Below are 22831 nucleotides of genomic sequence, written 5' to 3'. Positions count from 1 at the left end.
AGGTTATTGTTGCCCACGACCTAAGTCGTGTGGGGGTTCGCGCTCGTCTGATGGAAATAGCTTTGGATTCGGCCATTGCACGTTATGAGCTCGATCGGCTCTGCGTCCCAGCTTCAAAGAGGGTTTAAATTTTTCATCGGACATTTTTGAATTTCATGCTGCTCCTTGTATTAACGGACACACTCGGATTAGCGTTTTCACCATAGCTGCTCCGTTGGAGTTGCCCTTTACCATGCAAGTAGCTGTTTGCAGCGCTGCCCTGTTTTGCTTCGTAATCCTAAAATAGGAGCAGGGAAGCAGTCCTCCCTCCTCTTGCTTCCTTTCGTGAGTTTGTTGTTGAATGTGAAATCTAATAATATTTTAAAGGATGCTTCATCTTCCTGCTGAGCTCGTGGTTATAACACAACGTCCTAGTGTGATCTCCCCCACCCCACCTTAGACACATCGCAGATAACGATCTGATGAGGGACTCATGAAGTCTCGACGTCAGTAGTATCTAATCTGATAGAGTGATTTAAATGATCCCTGAGATTTGCAGCAACCAATCTCTCTTGTCTCCTAGAAAAAAAATAAAATTTGATCCTTTTGGAGCTGTGTGCCAGATTCAGTGGAACAATGGGTTCAGACAAACGGTAAGTCACTGCAATGCCTGCCTTTGACCTCAGCTTTCCAGGGGGGAACACAACTGGCTTTCAGAATTGTTCGTTTATCAAAAAAAATCACTCGAGAGTCTGTGCTACCCATTGCTAATGAGCACCTTCATGATCTTCATGCTCCAGCAGTCTAGGGAGAATTAAAGTACCGCAAACTATGCTGAGGTAACTGAAGTTTAGAGTGCTGTTGGAACACATAGGAAGCATGGTTTTGTATTATAAGTAGCCAGGAAAGCTTCCTGGAGAAAGTATTCTCTAAGGTGCAGCCTGAAGGTTAAGGAAAAATTGGGCAAAGGACAGCCGGGTGCAGTGGGTCACTCAGGGCTCCTCCTGTGGACAGCAGCGTGATGCAGAGGCCAGGAGATCATACTGTCTGACACTTAGTGCTGTGGCAAGCTGTCACTGATTGCCAGTTCTGGTTATTGTTCCCTAAATAGCAAGGTGATCCAGATTTACCAAGCCGAGAAGCTTGGCACCAGATGTTACATGAACAAAAAAAGCCAGAGCTAGTGGAGAATTAAGATGAGAGCATTCGACTGTTGTGTCACCCGGAGATTTAAATACACAACCTTTAATTTTTTAGCCATCTGCCTTATTAGTATTAAGGCCATTCCTGGTGATAGATCAAACTGACAGCCCAGAGATGCTTAGCAAGTGATCGTGTCACATGACATAATCGTTTTAACCCTGTGTCAGCAATATGTGGTTCCAAATAGCTTATTAAGTTAACATTTACTGTTTTAGGGTCATGAAATAGTCTTAAACTACTTGTTTCCTTAGATTCTTTTTATTAAGTTTGTGTGATATAAGTAGGGCCCTTATAAACCTTTCCTTTGGAGACCAGCAGGTGGCATAATTTTTACTTCGCTGGACTCCCACATAGTCACGTCCTGCACCTAGCAGTTTAAAACTCACTCTGGGCACATGTGCATGTGTGCCCAAAATCCCAAGAGGAGAGTAGAGGAGAAAGGATGGTGGCAGGACCGTAATCCCTGAGGGGTCATTTCTTGCTTTCTGTCTCTCTCCAGTGAGCGCACATGCCCTATAGCAAAAATATCTCAAAAAAAAGAAACAAAAAAATTTCAAGTAAACCTTTCCTTTGTCTTGTGATTGCACAGTAGTTTTATGAACCTGGTAAATGGTGTAACAGAGAACTGTTTATCTGTGGTCAAATGGGTTTAAGCCTCTTAATACAATAGATTTTCGGGACCAGTAGGTAGTGTGGTGTTTAAGAGTGCTGGACTCCCACATGACTGACTACAGTTTGAGTCCTGGACCTGGCAGCTGGCTTTCTCACTTTCCTTCTCTCTCATTCTCACTTTGTCTTTCTCTGGTCAAATTTAAATAAATAAATGAAGTTAAATAAAATAATTCTAAAAAAAATACAATGGATTTTCCCATGAAGTGCACTGCTGTCCAGTAACCAAAAATAAATCTGATGTTATAGGAAATAATGTTTGCTGATAGTGCTAGTTTTGACCATCTAATTTTGTCTAGCAAACTGACTACTTGGTTAATTGCCTGATAGAAAAAAGACAAATTTAGCTCAGGTTGTTTTATTTTCTAGTAGGTGTGGTACTCTTGAGCAGATGAACCAGGATGTACTCTTTGTTTTGTTTTGTTTTGTTTTGGAGAGGTTTTCGCTATAGGGTGCATGCATTTGCCAGACAGACAGAGAGAGACAGAGATAGAAAGCGAGAAATCATTCCCCGGGGGGATGGCCACGCTGCAATCCCCTCTCCTCCATTCTCCTCTCAGGATCTTGGGCATGCACGCACACGCGCCCGGCGTGAGTTTAAGCCACCGGGTCCGGGACGCGAACTGCAGTCTGCTACATGGGAGTCCAGCAACATAGCCATTACACTAACTGCTGGTCCCTCAACCTATTTTAAAATGCTAAAATCTGAAGCATGGATGAAAAGGGTAACCATAGGTTTGAGAAAATACAAGAATGAACTCGGACAGTATGACACTTCCTTAGAAATATTTAACCCAAACATTTGATCGCTTTGTTTTCATATTTAGCATAAATTCCTAGAAATTAACCTAACATTTAGGAATATATGTATTTTTCCAGTGGTTATCTTTGCAAACTGCAATTTAGTGAAAGACTTTGGGGAATACATTGTCTTATAAATTGACCTGTAGGTTGTCTGTTGTGTTTAACCATGTTTTCTTATAGTACGAATGTGATTTACCTTAGATTAAATGATAATTCTTTTCCCTGACAGAGTGAGTAGAACAGAACGTAGTGGACGGTATGGTTCCATCATAGACAGAGATGACCGTGATGAGCGTGAATCCAGAAGCAGGCGGAGGGACTCAGATTACAAAAGATCTAGTGATGATCGGAGGGGTGACAGATATGATGACTACCGAGACTATGACAGTCCAGAGGTGAGTGACAAGCCACTGTGGAGCTGTTGGAATTATGAATCATGTGTACAATCTTCTTGAAATAATTATACCAAGTGTGGAAATCTGTTCTCTTGAGTATTAAATTTATACCCTCTATTTGTGAATTGACTAAAACTCCTGAAGACAAACCCAATCCTTATAGTAATAGAAACAATAGCCAGGGTTTATATGGGATGTGCTATGTACTCTTTTGAGCTTCTGACTTCATGAACTCTGTAGATCTTAGAATTCTGTAAGGTAGATATTCCATTTTTAAACACGGGACAATGAGCTTATTATAATACGTAAGTCCTATGCCTTGGACTGTGTTTTGAAATGAATAATAAGTAGAAATTTTAGTTTTGGTCATATTAACCTTCTTTTCCCCATATTCCTTTTCATATGCATACGTAGCTTTGTTTAGAAGTACTTGTGTGCCTGTGTAATTTTGCTCTGTTTTTATTTTCCTTTTTCTGCTATTCATGCATATAGTCTTAATGTTATAACAAGTAACAAGTGGTACTTCAAACCATAGTGGTATACCGTTCGATGAGTTATTAACCATTTTTCCTGAGCTAATCGGTTGTTGCTGTCTTAAATAGTACTGCGGTGAACATCATCGTGGAGTGTTTGTATCATCTGTGTTGTCTTTCTTCTTAAGGGGAAATCCTAGGCGTGGAGGGCCTGAACAAAGCCTAAAGGGTGATTTTAATTGTAATTTTATTTATTCTAAATCAGAGAGAGCGTGAAAGAAGGAACAGTGATCCATCTGAAGATGGCTACCATTCGGATGGTGACTATGGCGAGCATGACTATAGGCATGACATCAGTGACGAGAGGGAGAGCAAGACCATCGTGCTGCGGGGCCTTCCCATCACCATCACGGAGAATGACGTAAGGCGGCATGACGGTTCTAACAAGCAGTTCAGTAGGCACAATGAACTTGAAGCTTCTGCACTATTTCCTCATACTGTTTTATCTTACATTAATATCTCAGCCAGTGAAGTACATTTCTGTCTTTAGGGTAGAATTGTCTCAACTTGGTTTAGAAGTGAATTACCACTGGGGACCAGCAGGTGGTATGGTGGTTAAGGCGCTGGACATTCCCACACGGCTGACCACAGTTAGAGTTCTGGATCTGGCAGTTTGCTTTCTCGCTGTCTCTGCCTCTCTTTCTCTCTGTCTGTCTCTGGTCAAATTTAAATGAATGAATGAATAAATAATTCTTTTATATTTCTTTTAAGAAAAAAAATTTTTAAGAATTATTTTATCTAACTTTATTCATTTATTTTTAATTTGACCAGAGAGGGACAGAGTGAGATTGAGAGAGGTGGGGGGAAAATGAGAAAGCAAGGCACCAGGGGGGCCAGCAGTTAGCATAATGGCTATGTCGCTGGACTCCCAGGTAGTTGACTGCGGTTTGAGTTCCAGACCCAGCGGCTTAAACTCATGCCGGGCGCATGTGCGTGTGTGCCCAAGATCCTGAGAGGAGAATAGAGAAGGAATAGCTCTGAGTTTCTAAACCTTAGAAGTAATGAATATGTGAGATGGGTTGCCAGAGTTAATAGTTTGTCATCATTACATTGTTTTATTTGCTCCACTGTGTGTACTCTTAGATACTACAGTGATGTGGAGCTATGAGTATTGCCTTGAGAAAGTGTAGTTGAATAGCTAAGGTCAGCAAGTAGTGGTGACAGTGCAGAACGGGAAGGGTTCATTGTGGGAAAGGTGCTGTTGAGAGAGGGCCTGCTGACGGGCTCGGGCGGCTGCACCGGCTCTGGCTGCTTACTGGGGAACGGTTGGCATTAGTCAAGGGAGAAAGGACTCCTTAACTACCATACCACCTGCTGGTCCCTCAAGACATGTTTTGTTTGTTTGTTTTTAAGATTTTTTGCTATAGGGCATGTGTACTCTCTGGAGAGACAGAGAGAAAGCAAGGAATCACTTCCCCGGGTGGATGACCACACCGCAATCCCTTCTCCATTCTCCTATTGGGATTTTGGGCTTACACACACTTGTGCCTGGTGTGAGTTTCCAGTGGCTAGATCCAGGACTCAAACAGCATTCAACTATGTGGGAGTCCAGCGACATAACCATTATGCCATCTGCTGGTCCCTTGCCTCAGGGCTCTTAAGCTTGCTAGAGAGAAAGTGAGGAAGAAAGCAGGCCCTATGGTAGATGACAACAGCACAGGGCCCTCCCCTCCACTCTTCTCTGGGGATTTTGAGCTTGTACACCCTCATGCCCTGCATGTTTTACAAACCGCTGGGCCTGGGATTCACATGGCACAGTCGGCCATGTGGGATCCAGCTGTCTTAACCACAGTGCCTCAGGTTAGCCTAGGCTGATTCTTGAAACATAGAAATGTTCCAGTCTAGGGGAGGAAGGTGTGGTGGATGGACCTTCCAGGCTGGGGGATCACATGAGCATATCTGGGAATAGAAAGGTACAGAATCTAGGTAAGGCCTAACAACCAGCTTGATTTGGCTGGAGTCAGAGGCTCTTGGCAAAGGAGTAGCAGGGTTGAAGGGTGCCGTTGGGACCAGGAGCTGGGGTCTTTGAAAGCTCAACCAATCATAAAAGAGTTACTGAAGATGTTGCCTGGTTGCAAGGCAGTGCAGGTGAGCATAATGAAAACATAGTGTAGTGGATAGACAGGAAAGGGAGAGAAAAGTTCAGGTAGTAGCAGCAGTGGGATGTGGAGTAGGGGGTGCAAGAAAGCTTCCAGGAGCTGGCTCAGGAAGGCCTGCCGATTGATCAGATTGTCCCCTTGATGAAGAATCGAGGCATATCCTGGGAACCGGCAGAGGAGGTGGACAGTATAGGGGGAGCTGACTTTGAAGCCACTCTGCTAGAAATGAAACAGGATTGTAATGCTTTGTTTCAGGCTTGCCCTAGCTCAGTGTAGAATTTCTGAGGTTCTTAAATACTGTGCAATATTAGAAAATGTGCTTGCTGAGTTGTAATATTTGTAAAATGTGTGCCGAACATTTGAAGAGAATGAATCCCAACAGATCCTCTTATCACTTGTGGAGTCAGTTGGTTGTTAGATTTTGTCTGTGGTTGGACAGACCTCAACTGTCTTCTTTACCGAGCTGATACCCAGACACACCAGCTTCTCGCCAAGACTAGGTGAAGATGAGGTCTGTGTGCACCTTTGTCACCAGGCCCAACAGACCAGGAAAGAGTTGAGTTGGAAGCATTAGGGCGTTGGTTGGCCTGGTGCACAGGTTAAGTCTTATAGTGCATCTGTTTCCATTTTGTTGCATTCTGGCAAGGATTAGAAATGTTCAATGTGGGGACCAGCAAATGGTATAATGGTTACATTGCTGAACTCCAATTAGTTGAGCACAGTTCAAGTCCCAGACCTGGTGACTTAAAATTCAGGCCAGGTATGTATGTGCGCACACACGCATGCGTGCATGCATGCATGCCTAAGATCCTGAGAGGAGGGATTGCAGCATAGTTGTCCTCCCTGGCGGGTGATTTCTCACTTTCTGTCTCACTGTATCTCTCTGTGTCTCTGGGGAGTGCACAGGCCCTATAGCAAATATCTCTGTCTCAAAAAAAGAAAGAAATGTTCAAGGTGAAACTCCATTGCCCCTTACACACACCTTTTCTCTTCACCCACCCCCCCCCTTTTCTTTGTTTTTAACCTAAATTTTTAAAATAATAGTTTTGGTAGAAGTTCTTTTTATTATTGGTTCCAATTCTTCAAACTGTTCATATCTGCTTTATAACATTCACTGGGGGAAGTGACACATTTTGGTTATGTCTCTAACATAAAAGTCTTAGTGGAGGAAAAAACATCTTTAGTTTTATTCTACCTTCTAAAAATATATATAAAGAGACAGGTAGATAAGACATTTAAAAATTATAGTATTTAATCTCCTGAACTAGTATTTCACCTTTTTACTATGTTCCCCTTTTGGTTTGGCACCCTCTTGCCTCAACAAGTCTTGAGTCTGTCGGTTACGCTGTTACTCTATATTTTACTGCATCACCACTTTTATAGTAACTATCTTCAGTTACTCTGACTAACTCTTTTTACTTACTATGTTACTAAATATGAGCCTGAGCCTAGTGGTGGGCCTGGCTCAGCACTTTGGTGTGAGAAAAATAGATCAGTCAGTTCTCCTTTATGTTAGAGTAATACTGAGTCATTGCTCCTAGCAGAGATGCAAATTTAGGTTCCTGTGAGCCTGTGGTCACCTTTTCATTAGTGATCAGTATGAAACATTGTTTTATGTTTGTTGTTGCTTAAACACATTGTATTTAATATATATTTCAGATTCAGTAATGTTGAATTCCCAGCCCTCTCCTGAACTGTACCTCATACCTGAATGAAGCTTTTCTAGCACATGTTTTCCCAGGAAGGCACATCACAGCTGCCTGGTGCTTAAGAACATTGCATAGCACTTCTGCACCATATCAGGGAAGCCATTTTAAACGATCAAAAGCACATGGAAACCACGGCACTAGACACTATTTTTGGTATAAAGCTCACACAAGGCAAAGCATCACCTTGTTAGAGCTCAGCTGGAAACAGGCATTTTAGTGACTCAGGCTTTGCACTTTTCTGCGTATATCTGTGAATGGCTGTAGAAGTCCTACAGATACTGGCTTTGGGGCTAACAGGTTTTAGTGAGTTAGTGAATGTGTGACTATGGGATCTGAAAAATAATGAGGATTGACTATGTATAACCCTGTAGCCTTTGTATCTAACTGTGAAGAGTAAAGCCCACTAAGAATCATGATTCCACAAATTTTGTCCTTTTTCCTGGGAATATTGTTACCTAATGTTATTGACAGAGAGACTAGTATGTGTGTATATAAATACATATATTTTTAAATTATTTAACTTTCTTCCTCCCTCCCTTCTTCCTTCCTTCCTTTCAATTTGACCAGAGAGGGACAGAGAGAGAGGGGAAAAGCAAGAAGGCAAGCCACCAGGTCCGGGACTCGAACCACAGTCAGCCATGTGGGAGTCCAGCGCCCTTAACCACCACACCACCACCTGCTGGTCCCAAGAGACTTGTGTGTGTGTGTGTGTGTGTGTGTGTGTGTGTGTGTATTTATTTATTTATTTATTTATTTATTTATTTATTTTTTACCATTGCCTTTTGCAATGAGGACTTGGTCTGACATCCAAAACAAACCTACCAGTCAGAATATTCTAGGCTCAGTTAATATTTATATTGATTTATTAGGAAACTGAGAATGTTATGAATTTTGTTCATTTTCTCTATTCCTGTAAATATAAGAAATCTTTTCTTATTTAAAATGCTGTACAAAAAATATTTATCTGAGGGGACTCTTCACTTTGTGGCTATTAATTTTTAATCAGGTACGCTTCTGAGGAGTCTGGGTCCTTTAGAACTAAAGAATGGGGCATTTAAGACTAAAGGAGAAATTAACAGATGGCATAAATTGCTACGTTTCTGGACTCCCACGTAGTCAACTGTGATTCTAGTGTCGGACCCTTTGGCTTAAAACTCATGCCAGGTGGGGGACCAGCAATTAGTGTAATGGCTATGTCGCTGGTCTCCCACGTAGTTGACTGTGGTTTGAGTCCCGGATCGGGTGGCTTAAATTCACGTCGGGCACATGTGCGTGCGTGCCCAAGATCCTGAGAGGAGAATGGAGGAGAAGGGATTGCGACGTGGCCATCCCCGCTGGGGGGTGATTTCCCGCTTTCTGTCTCTCTGTCTCTGTCTGTCTGGCGAGCGCACACGCCCTATAGCAAAAATCTCTCCAAAAAAAAAAAAACTCATGCCAGGTGGGATCAGCAGGTGGCATGGTGGTTAAGATGCTAGACATTCCCACATGGCCGACCATTGTTCTAGTTCTAGATCTGGTGGCTTATTTTCTCAATTTCTCTCTCTCCATATCTCTTTCTGATCAAATTAAAAGTAAATTAAGAGGACCAGCAGTTGGCATAATATCTATGTTGGATTCCCATGTGGTTGACCACAGTTTGGGTCCTGGACCCGGTGGCTTAAACTCACACCGGGCGCGTGTGCATGTGTACCCAAGATCCCGAGAGGAGAACGGAGGAGAAGGGATTGTGGTGTGGCCATCCGCCCTGGAGGGTGATTTCTCACTTTCTATCTCTCTGTCTCTCTTTCTGTCGAGTGCACACACCCTATAGCAAAAACCTCTCCCCGCCCCCAGAAAGTAAAATAAATACATAGATGAATAAATAAAATTAAATAATTCTTTTTAAAAAGAAAGAAAGAAAAACTCATGCCAGCTGCACGTAAGAGTCCAAAAATTCCAAGAAGAGAAAGGAGAAGGGATTGTGGCATGACCATCCTCCCTAGAGGTGATTACTTGCTTTCTGTCTCCAGCAAGCACACATGCCCTATAGCAAAAATCTCTCTCAAAAAATAAATAAATAAAAAGACTAAAGGAGGGTGGATTCAGGAACATTGTACTATGACCAAGGTTATGTGTCAGAAAATAAACTGCCTGAGGGAAATGCCCAGGCAAATACGATAAATGTCTTCAAGATTGTTTTAACGCATTAATGTCTGTGTGAAGTGGTCCACCTTTCCTGATGCCTCTTAGGATCATTGCATTTTGGTGATAAGAAATAAATACTTGGTTAATTATATAGTTGCTATGATTTCTGCTGTTGGAGCTTTCTTCAGGAGAACCGTGTTTGGCTAAAGCTTTAACTGTGAATGTGTGAAACCCTGTGCAGATTCGAGAAACGATGGAGTCCTTCGAAGGCCCTCACCCTGCGGATGTGAGGCTGATGAAGAGGAAAACAGGTGAGATCTTGCTTGGTTCCTACCATTCCAGTTCTCTTCCCCGTTCCCACTTCAGTCCCTAAAGAACATCCTGATCCCCCCAGTCTTCAAGCACATGAATTCAGAATGAAAGGTTTGCCATGGCTAAGGAATATGACTCTGAAAACGCTGTTAGCCTCTGAGGACCTTTTCTAAAACTTTGTTTTTAAGGGCTCTTTTCCTTCGGTAAGTAGTGATGTATAAACTCCTGTTTGTGTGTAGTCGGTTGCATGGTTACTTTTAAGCGTGGAATCCAATCAAGTGACATTTAGTTCAGGCGGCTTGTTCCTTGCCATGGCAAAGTATCAAGAAGATCCCCAAGTCAAGTCACATTTATAAAGCTGCTTCCCAATTGGCTTTGTCACGCAGTGTTGAAGCAGTGGGAGAGAGATTCACCTGTTATAAAGGAACTGACTAACACGAGTATCCCGTCTATATCTGAATGCTGTCTCTAGGTGTAAGCCGTGGTTTCGCCTTCGTGGAGTTTTATCACTTGCAAGATGCTACCAGCTGGATGGAAGCCAATCAGGTTGCTTCACTCACCAAGTCTAGATATTCATGAAAATGGAACAAGTCTGTACAATTTTTTAAAAGAGGTTGAAGGAGTGGTTTGTTCCACAGGAGTGACTTTAAAAAAAAAAAAAAAGGAAAAAAAAAAGCTTTGTATATATTAAAATTGGCATTACTAGAATAAATACAGTGCCACAGACTGCACCGCAGACTTTGCTCTGCCCTTAATCATGGCTACCAGGCAGGACTTTGTTAACCACTGAATACCTGTCTGGTGATTACCAAAACATCTTGACGGTCTGTCCCCCTTTCCCTCCCTGCTTATTATATTCCTATTCATTGTGTCCATCGAGAGTGAACTTCGAATATTACACTCTCCATTTGACAGTGAAGAGAACATGATGGAAGTTTGTGGCAGGCAGTTTTTGAAGTAATTCTTTCTGCCTAGAGACCACAAGTCTCCTGGAGGCATAACTGCTCAGATGGGTCTTCAGGGACTGTTTAAGGAACTAGTGGAATTATGAATAATAAGTCTGATGAGATTAGCCTAACAGCAGTGTCCTGCTGCTGTCTAATCTAGTTAGAGTGGCATTAGCATTCTAATCTCCCTGAGAATGCCTTATATGATCTTCAAAGCGAATCATTGACGGTTCTTTGATGTAGTCTAACTGAAGTGTTCTTCTTATTGTCAAGATAATGTTCTGTGCTCGGCACTTAAATGACATTTTTGCAACAACTCAAAAACAATATTGAATGCTTTTAATCAAGGGCATTCTGGGATGTTTGCTTGACTCATTACGTTACTTTTCTATAGCATTTTACAGGTTTGAGTCACCTATGAATAAGTTACATTTTTTGATTAATAATATTGCTGTTTTGTATAGACTCACTAATGGGAGTATCACTTTGATGGACTAACTGTTAAGATTTTAAGCCTCTCATTTTCTTAACGCAGAAATCACAACCTGATTTTATGAAAGTAGAACTTCATTCATTTCATGCCATGGATACCATCCTAGTAAATCTAGAACATTATATAAGCTTCCTGTGAGTCTGCTTTCTTGACATGACAGCATCTTTGGATATAGTTGGTGTGTCAGAATAACTAACCTGGGAGTTTAAAACTCCTTTAAGAAATTAAAACCTAGAAGACACTGAAAAAGTCGCCACAATTTTAATGTATACAAAGCTGTGTTAATGTGTAATACTTCAATATAGTTCAAATTCACTCCAAAAGTACAAGGCCAGTAGGATTAGGGACTCAGTGGTAGTTTGGAGTCTTCCCCCAGCACACACATCCCTCCTGGTGGGATGATTTATTGATACAGCTCCCAATTTTATTTTTGCTCTGTACATCACAATGAGTGGATTGCTCTCCAGCTCTTTTCCTTTTGGCTAGACACTCAGTCTTGCCTTTAGATAATTGCAGAGACAAAATTCACAGCGTATCTTAAATCTTCCAGAATTTGCAAGAAGCGAATTGCTCAATAATATGTGTTTAGAGGGGTTAGACTCCTTTTCAAATTCTAGATCTCTAACCTCCTATCTAAATCTATTTTAACTGTGTCAGACTACCCCTAACTCCAACTATCCCCTCCCCTGACAAAAGGAAAACAAACAAACAAACAAAAAAAGATGCTCCTGTTAAATGAAGGCTCTTTGGGGGCAGGTTCTAGGTATGCTCTTGGCTAGACTGATTCAGCTTGGAATTTGGACAGTTTTAAGTCCCTTTTAGTCACACGGTTGACTTGAAGGAAGAGGTGGTATATGCATTTATGAACTTTTCCTGCCCCCCTGAAGAAACTTCATTGGCCTCCTGGTTACTCATCCTGAAGAGAGTACCATCCATTTCACTGAAAAACACATCTGTCACCTAGGACATTACATGATTGCAGTCGAGGAATAAATCTCATTTAGCTGTTTTAGAGTTGGTGGCATTCAGAATAGTCCCTTCTAAGAAAAGAGTTGTAACCAGATTCCCTTTAAAAATGAGTTTCCTTCCCTTTTCCCCTCAAAGGAAACACATCCTGAAGCAGGAGTTCGGGGGAAGGGGAGATATAAAGGTTTTTACTTTGCATAAGGACGGGGGACTGGGGAAAAGTGAAGAAGCCCAAGGACACCTTGCTAAGGGCTAAAGTAGGAGACAGTCTCAGAACTGGGAGAGTTGTGTCTTCTGCTTTTTGAAACAGGCTGTCACTCTCAGGCAGCCTGTCAATGCCAAATGTTAGGACTTCTGTCTCTGCTGGAGACACAGCCTGGTGCATGTCAGCGTTTAGTGTTTGGCAGCTTTCTCGGCACTCCCTGACTCCGTTTACCTTTACTCCGCATCCCATTCTCTTACTGCCTATCTGAAGGATTGGATGGGCAGAGTATAGGTGGCGGTGGTTGGTCCTCCCCGTATGTTGTCCATTTAATTCCAGAGCACTGATTTTTCCGAAGTGTGCTCTGCCCTGGGAAAATGGACACATGTTCCTCACAATGGGAATAACTAATTATTTCTTTTCTTACAGAAAAAGTTGGTGATTCAAGGAAAGCACATTACAATGCATTATAGCAATCTCAGACCTAAGTTTGAAGATTGGCTTTGTAACAAGGTAAGCATGTGATCATCCCACATCGACAAACCCAACTCTGGGATGGTCCTGTTTTCTTATTTGACTATATAAACAAGGAGACTAGTAAGTACACAGCCGCCAGCTTTTATTATTGTGCACTTTTACTATTGTGCACTTTTTGTGCCTTACTACTTCTCCTAGGTCATCCTGTATTGGCATTAGGAGACAGAATCCCCCAAATTCCAGAGGTTTTGTTCCATTAAGATCCAGACTCTAAGCTCAGTTTCAATTAAGAGCTTAGATCTATTGGGAACCAGCAGTTAGCGTAATGGCTATGTCGCTGGACTCCCACGTAGTCAACTGTGGTTCACGTCCCAGACCCGGTGGCTTAAAACTCACGCCGGGCGCGTGTGCGTGTGTGCCCAAGATCCCGAGAGGAGAATGGAGGAGAAGGGATTGCAGCGTGACCATCCCCCCGGGGGATGATTTCTCGCTTTCTGTCTCTATGTCTCTCTCTGTCTGGCGAGCGCACGCGCCCTATAGCGAAAAACCTCTTCAAAAATAAAAAAAAGAGCTTAGGTCTATTTCACTGAGCTGTTTATTGAATTCTAGAGCAATGTTGTTACCAGAACTTACTATAGCCCATTGTTCTAACCCACTTTGTTACTAGAAATTCTGGTCTAATGCAAAATAATTACAGATAAAACTGTTTTCCCTTCAGTGCTACCTTAACAACTTCAGGAAAAGACTCAAATGCTTTCGGTGTGGAGCGGACAAGTTCGGTAAGCCCAGCTCAGTTGATCAGAATATGCACTAAAACCTGACTAGTTGGTCATTGTTAATAAGTCAATACCTGTTCTGTTTCTGGGATGTCCTTTGGTGCATTAGAAATTTATTTAGGGGCCAGCAGTTGGTGTAATGGCTATGTCGCTGGACTCCCATGTAGTCGACCGCAGTTTGAGTCCCAGACCTGGTGGCTTAAACTCACGCCGGTCGCGTGTGCGTGCGTGCCCAAGATCCCGAGAGGAGAATGGAGGAGAAGGGATTGTGGCGTGACCATCCCCCCTGGGGGGTGATTTCTTGCTTTCTGTCTCTCTGTCTTTCTGGCAAGTGCTCACGCCTTATAGCTTAAACCTCTCCAAAAAAGAAAACAAAAATTCTTTATTTAAAAAAACACAACTGACTAATTGTGCAGTTGTCTGTGAAACTGAGGAAAAGCATAGATTTTAAGGCGTGTGTGTGTGTGTGTTTAATGTTTGCAGTAGGGCATTGCGCTCGTCAGAGACAGGGAGGTAGTGAGAAATCACTCCCCAGGGGGTATGGCCATGCTGCAATTCCTTATCCTGCAATCTCCCCTCAGGATTTTGGAGAGGTGTGCACACGCTCCTGGCGTGATTTTCAAGTTGCCACTCAGGACTCGAGCCACTCAGTTGGCCTGTGTGTGAGATCCAGGGCCTCAGGGCTCCACATCATCGGCTGGCCCGTTCAGCTTTTTTCTGTTTGTTTGATTTTTGCCATAGATCACATGTGCTTGCCAGAGAGACAGAGAAGAGGAAAATGAGAAATCGCCCCTCAGGAGAAATGGTCACACTGCAGTCCTTTCAACTCCATTCTTCTCTCAGCATTTTGGGCACTCACACACTCACCTGGCATGATTTTCACTCCTGGGGTCCGAACCTCGGTCAGCCATGTGAGAGTCAGTACTGTAACTGCCACACCACTTACTGGCTCCAAGGCTTTCTTTTTCCCTCCAAAGGGCTTATGCATTGTCAGAGGTGAGGGAGACAGCCCCTCCTCCACTTGGTCATGGTTACACCATAATCCCCTCTCGTCCATCTGCCTGCTGTTGGGATTTCAGGCACTCACTGACATGTTTTTCAAGCCAATTGACTGATATTCAGCTACACTCAGATTCATGGAATCTTTAACCACAAGGCTTTGTGGTCCACCCAAGTTTGATATTTTTGCTTGTTTTAGTTTTTTACTATAGAAAGTGTATACTTGCTGGAGAGAGAGAGAGAAAGTGGGAAATCACCCTCCTCCCCAGGGGTCATGGCCACACCACAGTCCCTTCTTCATTCTCTTGAAATTTTGGACCTGCATGCATGTGCACCTGGAATGTTTTTTGAGGTCCTGAACCCAAGACTCCATTCGTGCATTTGATCATGTGATATTTAGTTCCTTAACCACCATGCTGACCCTGGCCTATTGAAGATTTTAAGGCATTTAAACCAGTAACTTGTGTGTTTTCTACCTCAAGTTGGGTAGATAATGCATATGATTGTGAAGACACAGAAAGATTCTTTTGTTCTCTGAAATTAAGTCCTCATATCTGGTTTGCATTCTTTTTTTTTTTTTTCTTTTTTCTTTCTTTTTTTAAGAATTATTCTATCAGGGAACCAGCAGTTAGCATAATGGCTATGTCCCTGGACTCCCACGTAGTTGACTGCGGTTCATGTCCTGGACCCAGTGGCTTAACACTTAACGCTGGGGGAACCAGCAGTTAGCATAATGGCTATGTCACTGGACTCCCATGTAGTCGACTGCGGTTCGCATCTTGGACCCGGTGGCTTAAAACTCACACCAGACGCATGTGTGTGTGCCCAAGATCCCAAGAGAAGAATAGAGGAGAAGGGATTGTGGTGTGACCATCCCCCCTGGGGGGTGATTTCTCACTTTCTGTCTCTATGTCTCTCTCTGTCTATCTGGCAAGCACACACACCCTATAGCAAAAAGGAGTGAACAAACCTGCACCTGAATCAACAATATAATCAAAACTCACGCTGGGCGTGTGTGTGTGCATGCCCAAGATCCCAAGAGGAGAAGGGATTGCGGCGTGACCATCCCCCCTGGGGGATGATTTCTCACTTTCTGTCTCTATGTCTCTGTCTGTCTGGCGAGCGCACGCGCCCTATAGTGAAAACCTCTCCAAAAAATAAAAAAGAATTATTCTGTCTATATTTATTTATTTTAACTTGACGAGAGAGGGACAGAGAGAGAGAGGGAGAGAGAGAGAGAAAGTAAGAAAACAAATTACCAGGTTGGGGACTTGAACTACCGTTGGCCGTGTGGGAGTCCAGAGCCCTTAACCACCATGCTACCTGCTGGCCCCTGCATCTTCTCTTTAATGCAAGGTGGAGTCAGTTCTGTATTCACCTAGTTTTTGCATTCCACAAAATATATGAGGTTTTACTGTAACTTCAGATGCTTAAAAAAGACTTTGATTTGGGAGAGTAATCAAGTGAGGGAGCAGAACATTTAATGGACACAAAAATGGAAAATTATCTGTTGGTGATAATGTATATGGTAATTCTTTGACTGGATTAGTTATGTTCATGCCCAGAAAGTCCATTTTGTATGCTACAAAGATGTACAGTAATTAAATGTTAAAAAAAATAATAATAAAAATTTAAAAATTAAAAATAAAATAAAATTTATGAAAAAAGAAAGACTTCTACATGTGCTTAAATGAAAGCTTTGGGGGGGTTTTCATTTATTTCTTTAATTTAAAAAAAAATACATTAGTTTGCCTGCCTGTCTCTTCAATTGGATCTCCTTTCCTCCTCCTTCTAGACTCTGAGCAGGAAGTGCCCCCTGGAACCACAGAGTCGGTTCAATCTGTAGACTACTACTGTGACAGTAAGTACAAGTATAGTCTTTTGCCTTGTGTTAAAAGTTGACCACAGCTGGAAATTTCCTTTCTCATACTTTTTTTTAACTGAATAGCAGAAGATTCATTAAACTTACTAAAAATTAGTTTTCAGAATCTTCTCCATGTTAGAGTAAAAAATACATTAAGAATCTCAGAATAGATTCGTGTGTTTATGCTTGAATCTGCATTGAAAAGCATTGGTGGTGGGGGATGCATCTAAATGTCACTCTCTCATTCCCTGCCAGCGATCATCCTTCGGAACATAGCTCCGCACACCGTGGTGGACTCCATCATGACAGCACTGTCTCCCTATGCATCCTTAGCTGTGAACAACATTCGCCTCATAAAAGACAAACAGACGCAGCAGAACAGAGGTTTTGCGTTTGTGCAGCTGTCTTCTGCAATGGTGAGATTCTCATTAACTCTTCCTTTTAAAAGGAATAGCTTTTGGGGTTGGCAGGTGGTGTGGTGGTTAAAGGTGCTGGATTCCCACATGGCCGACTATGGTTCGAGTCCTGGATCTGGTGGTTTGCTTTTTCAAGTGGAGGGGTCTATAGGTATTGTGGAGGTTAAGGCATCTGGACCGCATATTTCCAACTCCACAGTTTAGGTCCTGGACCCAGTGACTTAAATATCACTCTGGGAACATGAGTGAAGACTAGAGGAGAAGGGATTGTGGTCTGGCCATTCTCATTAGGGGTTGCTTTTTCACTTGCCCTCCCTCCCTCCTGTGTTTTTCTTACACAAACACACATGCTATATAGCAAAAGGGACCAGCAGATGGTATAGCAGTTATGTCACTGGATTCCCATATAGCCAACTGTGGTTCAAGTCCCAGACCCAGCGGCCTGAAAATCAGGCCAGGTGCGCATGTGTGTGTGTCCATGATCCTTGGAAGAGAAGGAATTGCCATGTGGCCATCCCCCCAGGAGGGTGATTTCTTATTTTCTCTCTCAATATGTCTGTCTCTCTTCAGGGAATATACATTGCCCTAAGGCAAAAATCTCTTAAAAGAAAGAAAGAAAGAAAGAGTTCTAAGCAAGTATGTTTCATCCAGTTTAGATAACTGAGTGTGAGGCTCTTAGAATCTGAGATTCAGGGCTGCATAGTAAGAGTTTACACAGTGCTAAAATACTGGACTGGTCATTTCAGTAAGTGGTAAAATAACATGCATCTGTGGAAACTTGACGGAGCTGGAGATTGAGCCACAGTTTGGTTCTTTGTGCTTTCTTTTAGATTGAGTAAGCATTTTCTTTCTTTCTTTTTTTTTTTTAAAGAATTATTTTACTTAACTGTAATTTACCTAATTTGACCAGAGAGGGACAGAGTGAATGAGAGAGAGAGAGGGAAAATGAGAAAGCAAGTCACCAGGTCTGGGACTTGAACCACGGTCGGCCATGTGCAGTGCCCTTAACCATCACCCCTACTGGCCCCAATATAACATTTTCTTTCTAATAATACTGGATACCCACATATCCTGGAGCAGCGAGAAGTCTCTTTTCTCAGGGTTTCATATCTGCAAACGCAATAAAGGATCATGTTTTTTTTGGTTTGTGGGCTCACACACACACGCACATACACCTACTTACATATTTATTTTTTAAATTTTTTCTATTGAGTGCATGCATTTACCAAAGAGACAGAAAGTGATAAATCTCCCCCACTGGGGGTGGCCACGCTGCAATCCCTTCTCCATTCTCCTCTCAAGGTTTTGGGCATGCATGTATGCATGCACGCATATGCGCCTGGCAGGAGGTTTTTGTTTTTTAAGATTTTTGGGGGAGGGAGAGGTTTTTGCTATAGGGTACATGCATGCACTCCACAGAGAGCCGAAAGTTTCTTTCTTTCTGTCCTTTCTTTTCTTGCTTAGTAGTAGAGAGGGACAGAGTGAGAGAGAGAGAAAGTGAGAAAGCAAGCCAACTTAGATATTTTGAATTGTTGTGTGTTTTGTTGTTGTGTCTGTTTTTTCTTGCAAGAGAGAAAGGAAAGCAGGGAGCAAGGCTGGGCCTGACCCTAGCATGGGGCTTGGTCACGCTGCAGTCTTTTCCTCTAGCTCTCTATTCTGTCAGGATCTTGGGCACCAGTGCAAGTCCATTTGTAAGCTACTGGGGCTAGGAGTCAAACTCTGCCGTGTGGTATCCAGGTTCCTCTGCACAGCACTTAACCTCTGTGCCGTGCCCATCGTTCTTTATTGTTAATAGAAAACTCTTTCTTTGAGGGGCCAGCAGGTGGCGTGGTAGTTAAGGACTCTGGACTCCCAGTTCAAGTTCCAGACCTGGCAGCTCGCTCTTGCTCTCTCTCTCTCTCTCTCTCTGTCCCTCTCTGGTCAAACTAGAATGAATGAATGAATGAAGAAAGTCAGAAAGAAAGGAAGGAAGTTAAATAAAATCATTCTTTTTTTTTTTTTTTTTTTAAAAAAAAAAAGAAAAGAAAAGAAAGGGGCCAGCAGATGGAATGGTGGTTAAAGGCACTGTATTCCCACATGGGTGACTACGGTTCAAGTCCTGAACCTGGTGGCTTGCTTTCTCACTTTCTCTCTCTCTCTGGTCTCTCTCTGGTCAAATTAAAATGAAAAAGTGTATAAATAAGTTAAATAAGATAATTAAAAAAAAAAGAAAACTGTTTCTTTGATTGGGATAGATGGTAGGGAGAGATTTTTAATTACATGACAAAATTATTTTTTCACATTCTCCTTCAGGATGCATCTCAGCTGCTTCAGATATTACAGAGTCTTCATCCTCCTTTGAAAATTGATGGCAGAACTATTGGAGTTGATTTTGCAAAAAGTGCCAGAAAGTGAGTGGCCTCATTGTCCTTACTTCACACTGCTGCATCTGCACACCTGTCCAAGGACACTTTGCTGACTGTACTCCATGTCTGTGCTCTCTGCACTGGGACGCTACCCTCTCTTGTTGCCAAGGCCAGGAGGGGAGACCATTGTTGTCTCTTTGAGCTTATTCCCTCCAGTCCTCTATAAGCAGTCGATGATGGTTGGCACAACTGGTTTCAGAGCAGGACAAAGGCAAGCACGGCAGATGGGTTGAGAACACGTTCCGTGTAAACTGCAGCAATAGAAGGCAAATCCATCTGAACTACTCTCCTTCTAGAGCAGCATGCTAGTGGCTTCGTGTATGTAGTGCTTCAGCCCAGCTCTGTAAATGTCTGACAGCATTGCCCATAGAACAGATACTTTATTAGATGGCAGGTTATGAAAGAGGCAGTGATGTTACAGAGCCATTGCCTGTGAAGACTCCTCCATTTGAGCAATGTGGCCTTGCTGGCATATGACAAAGGCTGGAATGAATTTGTTTACTTCACACTGTGAGGCACTAGATGGGGGCATACTGAGATGGGATCACGTGACTGGATCTTTGTGCTTTCAGAGACTTGGTCCTCCCCGACGGTAACCGAGTCAGCGCCTTCTCTGTCGCTAGTACAGCCATTGCTGCTGCTCAGTGGTCCTCCACCCAGGTAAGATGAAGGATTTTTTTGCTCAAGGTAATGTGTCCAGATTCACAGAAGTGCAAGGGCATCTTTAGGGAGTACTTCTTAGCTTCTTTGACATCTACTAAGTTTCTTTTCTTTTATAGTCTCAAAGTGGCGAAGGAGGTGGTGTGGATTATAGTTACCTGCAGCCAGGCCAAGATGGCTATGCCCAGTATGCACAGGTAGGTGAATCTGACCAGCATCCAACTTGTAGTCTCCAGAGGATGTCTGCAAATAGCAGCTTTAATGGTGGACTTTTCTTCAGTACTCACAGGATTACCAGCAGTTTTATCAGCAACAAGCTGGAGGATTGGAATCTGATGCATCATCTGCATCAGGTAGTAAATTTGATCTCCCACTTGCCTTTTGTTTAAGCAACTGCAATTGAGGAAATACGACTAGATGTCCTAACTAGACCTGAAGCTACAAGTCTGTTTCCCTTGTCTAAGGTTCTGGGGAAGATTTGGGTCCTTGGTGTATGCAAAGAGCCAATACAACCTCTTAGAGACCACATCGTGTTGAATTTTATCCTTGGAATTCAACTCTGTTTCTTTATCTGTGTTCTGAGGAGTCATGCATGCCCACATAAGTTTGGGGAACAGGGCATGATCCTGGAGTGTGGTGTGCAGGTACCCATCAGAAGGGTCACTATAAGCAGCTTTCGCTCTAGTTTTTGTCCTATTAATAGAATTATAAAAGCCATATTCTTGAATCTTAACCCCAGAGCAGATATGGATTCTTTCTTCCATCTTAGCTATCATACAAAATTCTTAACTTTGTACCTCTCATTCTACTGGTACTACGAGGAAGTGAAAACATCCGTTTCCAGCTACCTGGCGGAACTAGGTTATTAAGAACTGACATCTACAAGAACAGAAGGCTAGGTTGGGCATCCCAAATGAAGGTGTTTGCCTTGGAGTTCCATGCCTTATTTCTCTGTAACCTCCATGTTTATCTCCAGGCACAGCAGTGACCACCACCTCTGCGGCTGTCGTGTCCCAGAGTCCCCAGCTGTATAATCAGACCTCCAATCCACCTGGTTCTCCGGTAATCCTGTTGTCTTATATATAGAAGTGCTGGCTGTTGGGAAATCTTTGTTTTGCTGTACAAGTATTACTCCTTCCTGCTGTATGGGCCAGAATTGAGTAATACACCTTCCAGCTTCTATCTGTGTCTGGCAGTGTTAGATAATACAGTAATTTTATTACATGAATATGCATATATTTAAAACATCAGATTTCAAGTGGGATATATTTATACTTTCTGCATGCTTCAATCTGACCTTTAAGGAGACAGCTGTCAGTATGTGTTTTCCTGAAGGATTGCCTTAGATCCTTGACACAGTGTGTCTGTCAGGGGAGCCCTTCCTCCTGGATGATTGCAGTGATTAGTTGTCTTCCAAGGCTTTACAATTGAAATTATATTGAAGCTGCTGTTCTTTCCAGACTGAGGAAACACAGCCTAGCACTAGCACAAGTTCACAGGCCCCAGCCGCTTCCCCCACTGGTGTAGTTCCTGGTACCAAATATGGTAAGCCAAACCTCATGGGGCTGGTGACAGTTGGAAGGACCTAGCTGTTGTCTTTGTTTAATAAGTGTTCCTCTCCCTATGTGGGTGTCAGAGGGACACTTGGGATGTGAGAGAAAGGAGAACATTAAGGCCTGCTGCATCTCACTGGCTTAGACTTTGGAAAAAGCCAGTTCCTTTCCTGAAATGACTGTGTGCTGGATTTTGTTTTTACAGCAGTACCTGACACGTCCACTTACCAGTATGATGAATCTTCAGGATATTACTATGATCCAACGACAGGCCTCTACTACGACCCCAACTCACAAGTAAATGTGGTTTTCTTTCTCAATGCCGTGAGAGATACCCTCGGTTCACTTAGTCATTTATGAGGCATGAACTGAATGAAGTGTTTTTTGCAGAGGAGACTGTGAACCAGATTAGCTATAGCTTCTTCACAGCCACAAAGGTGTCATTTTCCTTTTAGGATTTAAATTGTAAACTTAAGGGGCCAACAGCTGGAGTGGTAGTTAAGGCTCTAGATTCCCACATGGCCCACCATGGCCATGTAAGGTTAAAAAAAATATAAGGTTAAAAATGTTTTGTGGGGCCAGCAGATGGCATAGTGGTTGAGGTGTTGGACTCCCACATGGCCAACCATGGTTCAAGTCTCGGACCTGGTGGCTTGCCTTCTCACTTTCTCTCATTCACAGGCCTTATAGCAAACTTAAACAAATAATGATTAATAATTTTTAAAATGTTTTGCTGTATGAAGTACTATTAGGAAAATACACACGTGTTTTTTAAATGGTTATGTGTAAGTGTTCTTTGAATGTTTGTGTGTATACAGGTTTGTAGCCACACTGTCACTCAGCCAGAAGTCCATAGTGCTCCTTGCCCGTCAGCATCCTCCCCCTCTGGGAACCATTGTTCTGATTTCCAATACTGTAAAGTGTGTGGGGTTTTGTTTTTTTTTTTTTTTTGGTCATGTTAAAATTGACCTAACTGAGGTCCAGCAGGTGGTGTGGAAGTTAAGATGGCTAGTAAAGGGAACCAGCAGTTAGCATAATGGCTATGTCGCTGTACTCCCACGTAGTCGACCGCGGTTCGCGTCCCGGACGCGGTGGCTTAAAACTCACGCCGGGCGCATGTGCGTGTGTGCCCAAGATCCCGAGAGGAGAATGGAGGAGAAGGGATTGCGGCGTGACGATCCCCCCTGGTGGGTGATTTCTCGTTTTCTGTCTCTAGGTCTCTCTCTGCCTGTCTGACAAGCGCACG

At 42.9% G+C, this 22831-nt stretch overlaps 1 protein-coding gene across 3 annotated transcripts in view; it reads left to right on the top strand.

Annotated features, from left to right (window-relative positions):
* Positions 1-22831, top strand: part of RBM5 (RNA binding motif protein 5) — a 34460-nt gene that overhangs the window by 948 nt on the left and 10681 nt on the right. For all 3 annotated transcript variants that reach the window (XM_014585208.2, XM_006170937.3, XM_006170936.3), the window contains exons 2-17: positions 563-632; positions 2885-3050; positions 3789-3944; positions 9757-9826; positions 10300-10373; positions 12865-12948; positions 13631-13691; positions 16483-16548; positions 16807-16967; positions 19260-19357; positions 19945-20032; positions 20152-20229; positions 20313-20385; positions 21009-21094; positions 21493-21577; positions 21791-21882. In XM_014585208.2, coding sequence (XP_014440694.1) covers positions 616-632; positions 2885-3050; positions 3789-3944; positions 9757-9826; positions 10300-10373; positions 12865-12948; positions 13631-13691; positions 16483-16548; positions 16807-16967; positions 19260-19357; positions 19945-20032; positions 20152-20229; positions 20313-20385; positions 21009-21094; positions 21493-21577; positions 21791-21882 — 1455 coding nt within the window. In that variant the 5' untranslated portion in view covers positions 563-615. The remainder of the gene's footprint in view (positions 1-562; positions 633-2884; positions 3051-3788; positions 3945-9756; positions 9827-10299; positions 10374-12864; positions 12949-13630; positions 13692-16482; positions 16549-16806; positions 16968-19259; positions 19358-19944; positions 20033-20151; positions 20230-20312; positions 20386-21008; positions 21095-21492; positions 21578-21790; positions 21883-22831) is intronic.

This window comes from Tupaia chinensis, unplaced genomic scaffold, assembly GCF_000334495.1.
Source record: "Tupaia chinensis unplaced genomic scaffold, TupChi_1.0 Scaffold149184_1, whole genome shotgun sequence".
Taxonomy (NCBI): Eukaryota; Metazoa; Chordata; class Mammalia; order Scandentia; family Tupaiidae; genus Tupaia; species Tupaia belangeri.
This window is presented reverse-complemented; position numbering and strand designations above follow the sequence as displayed.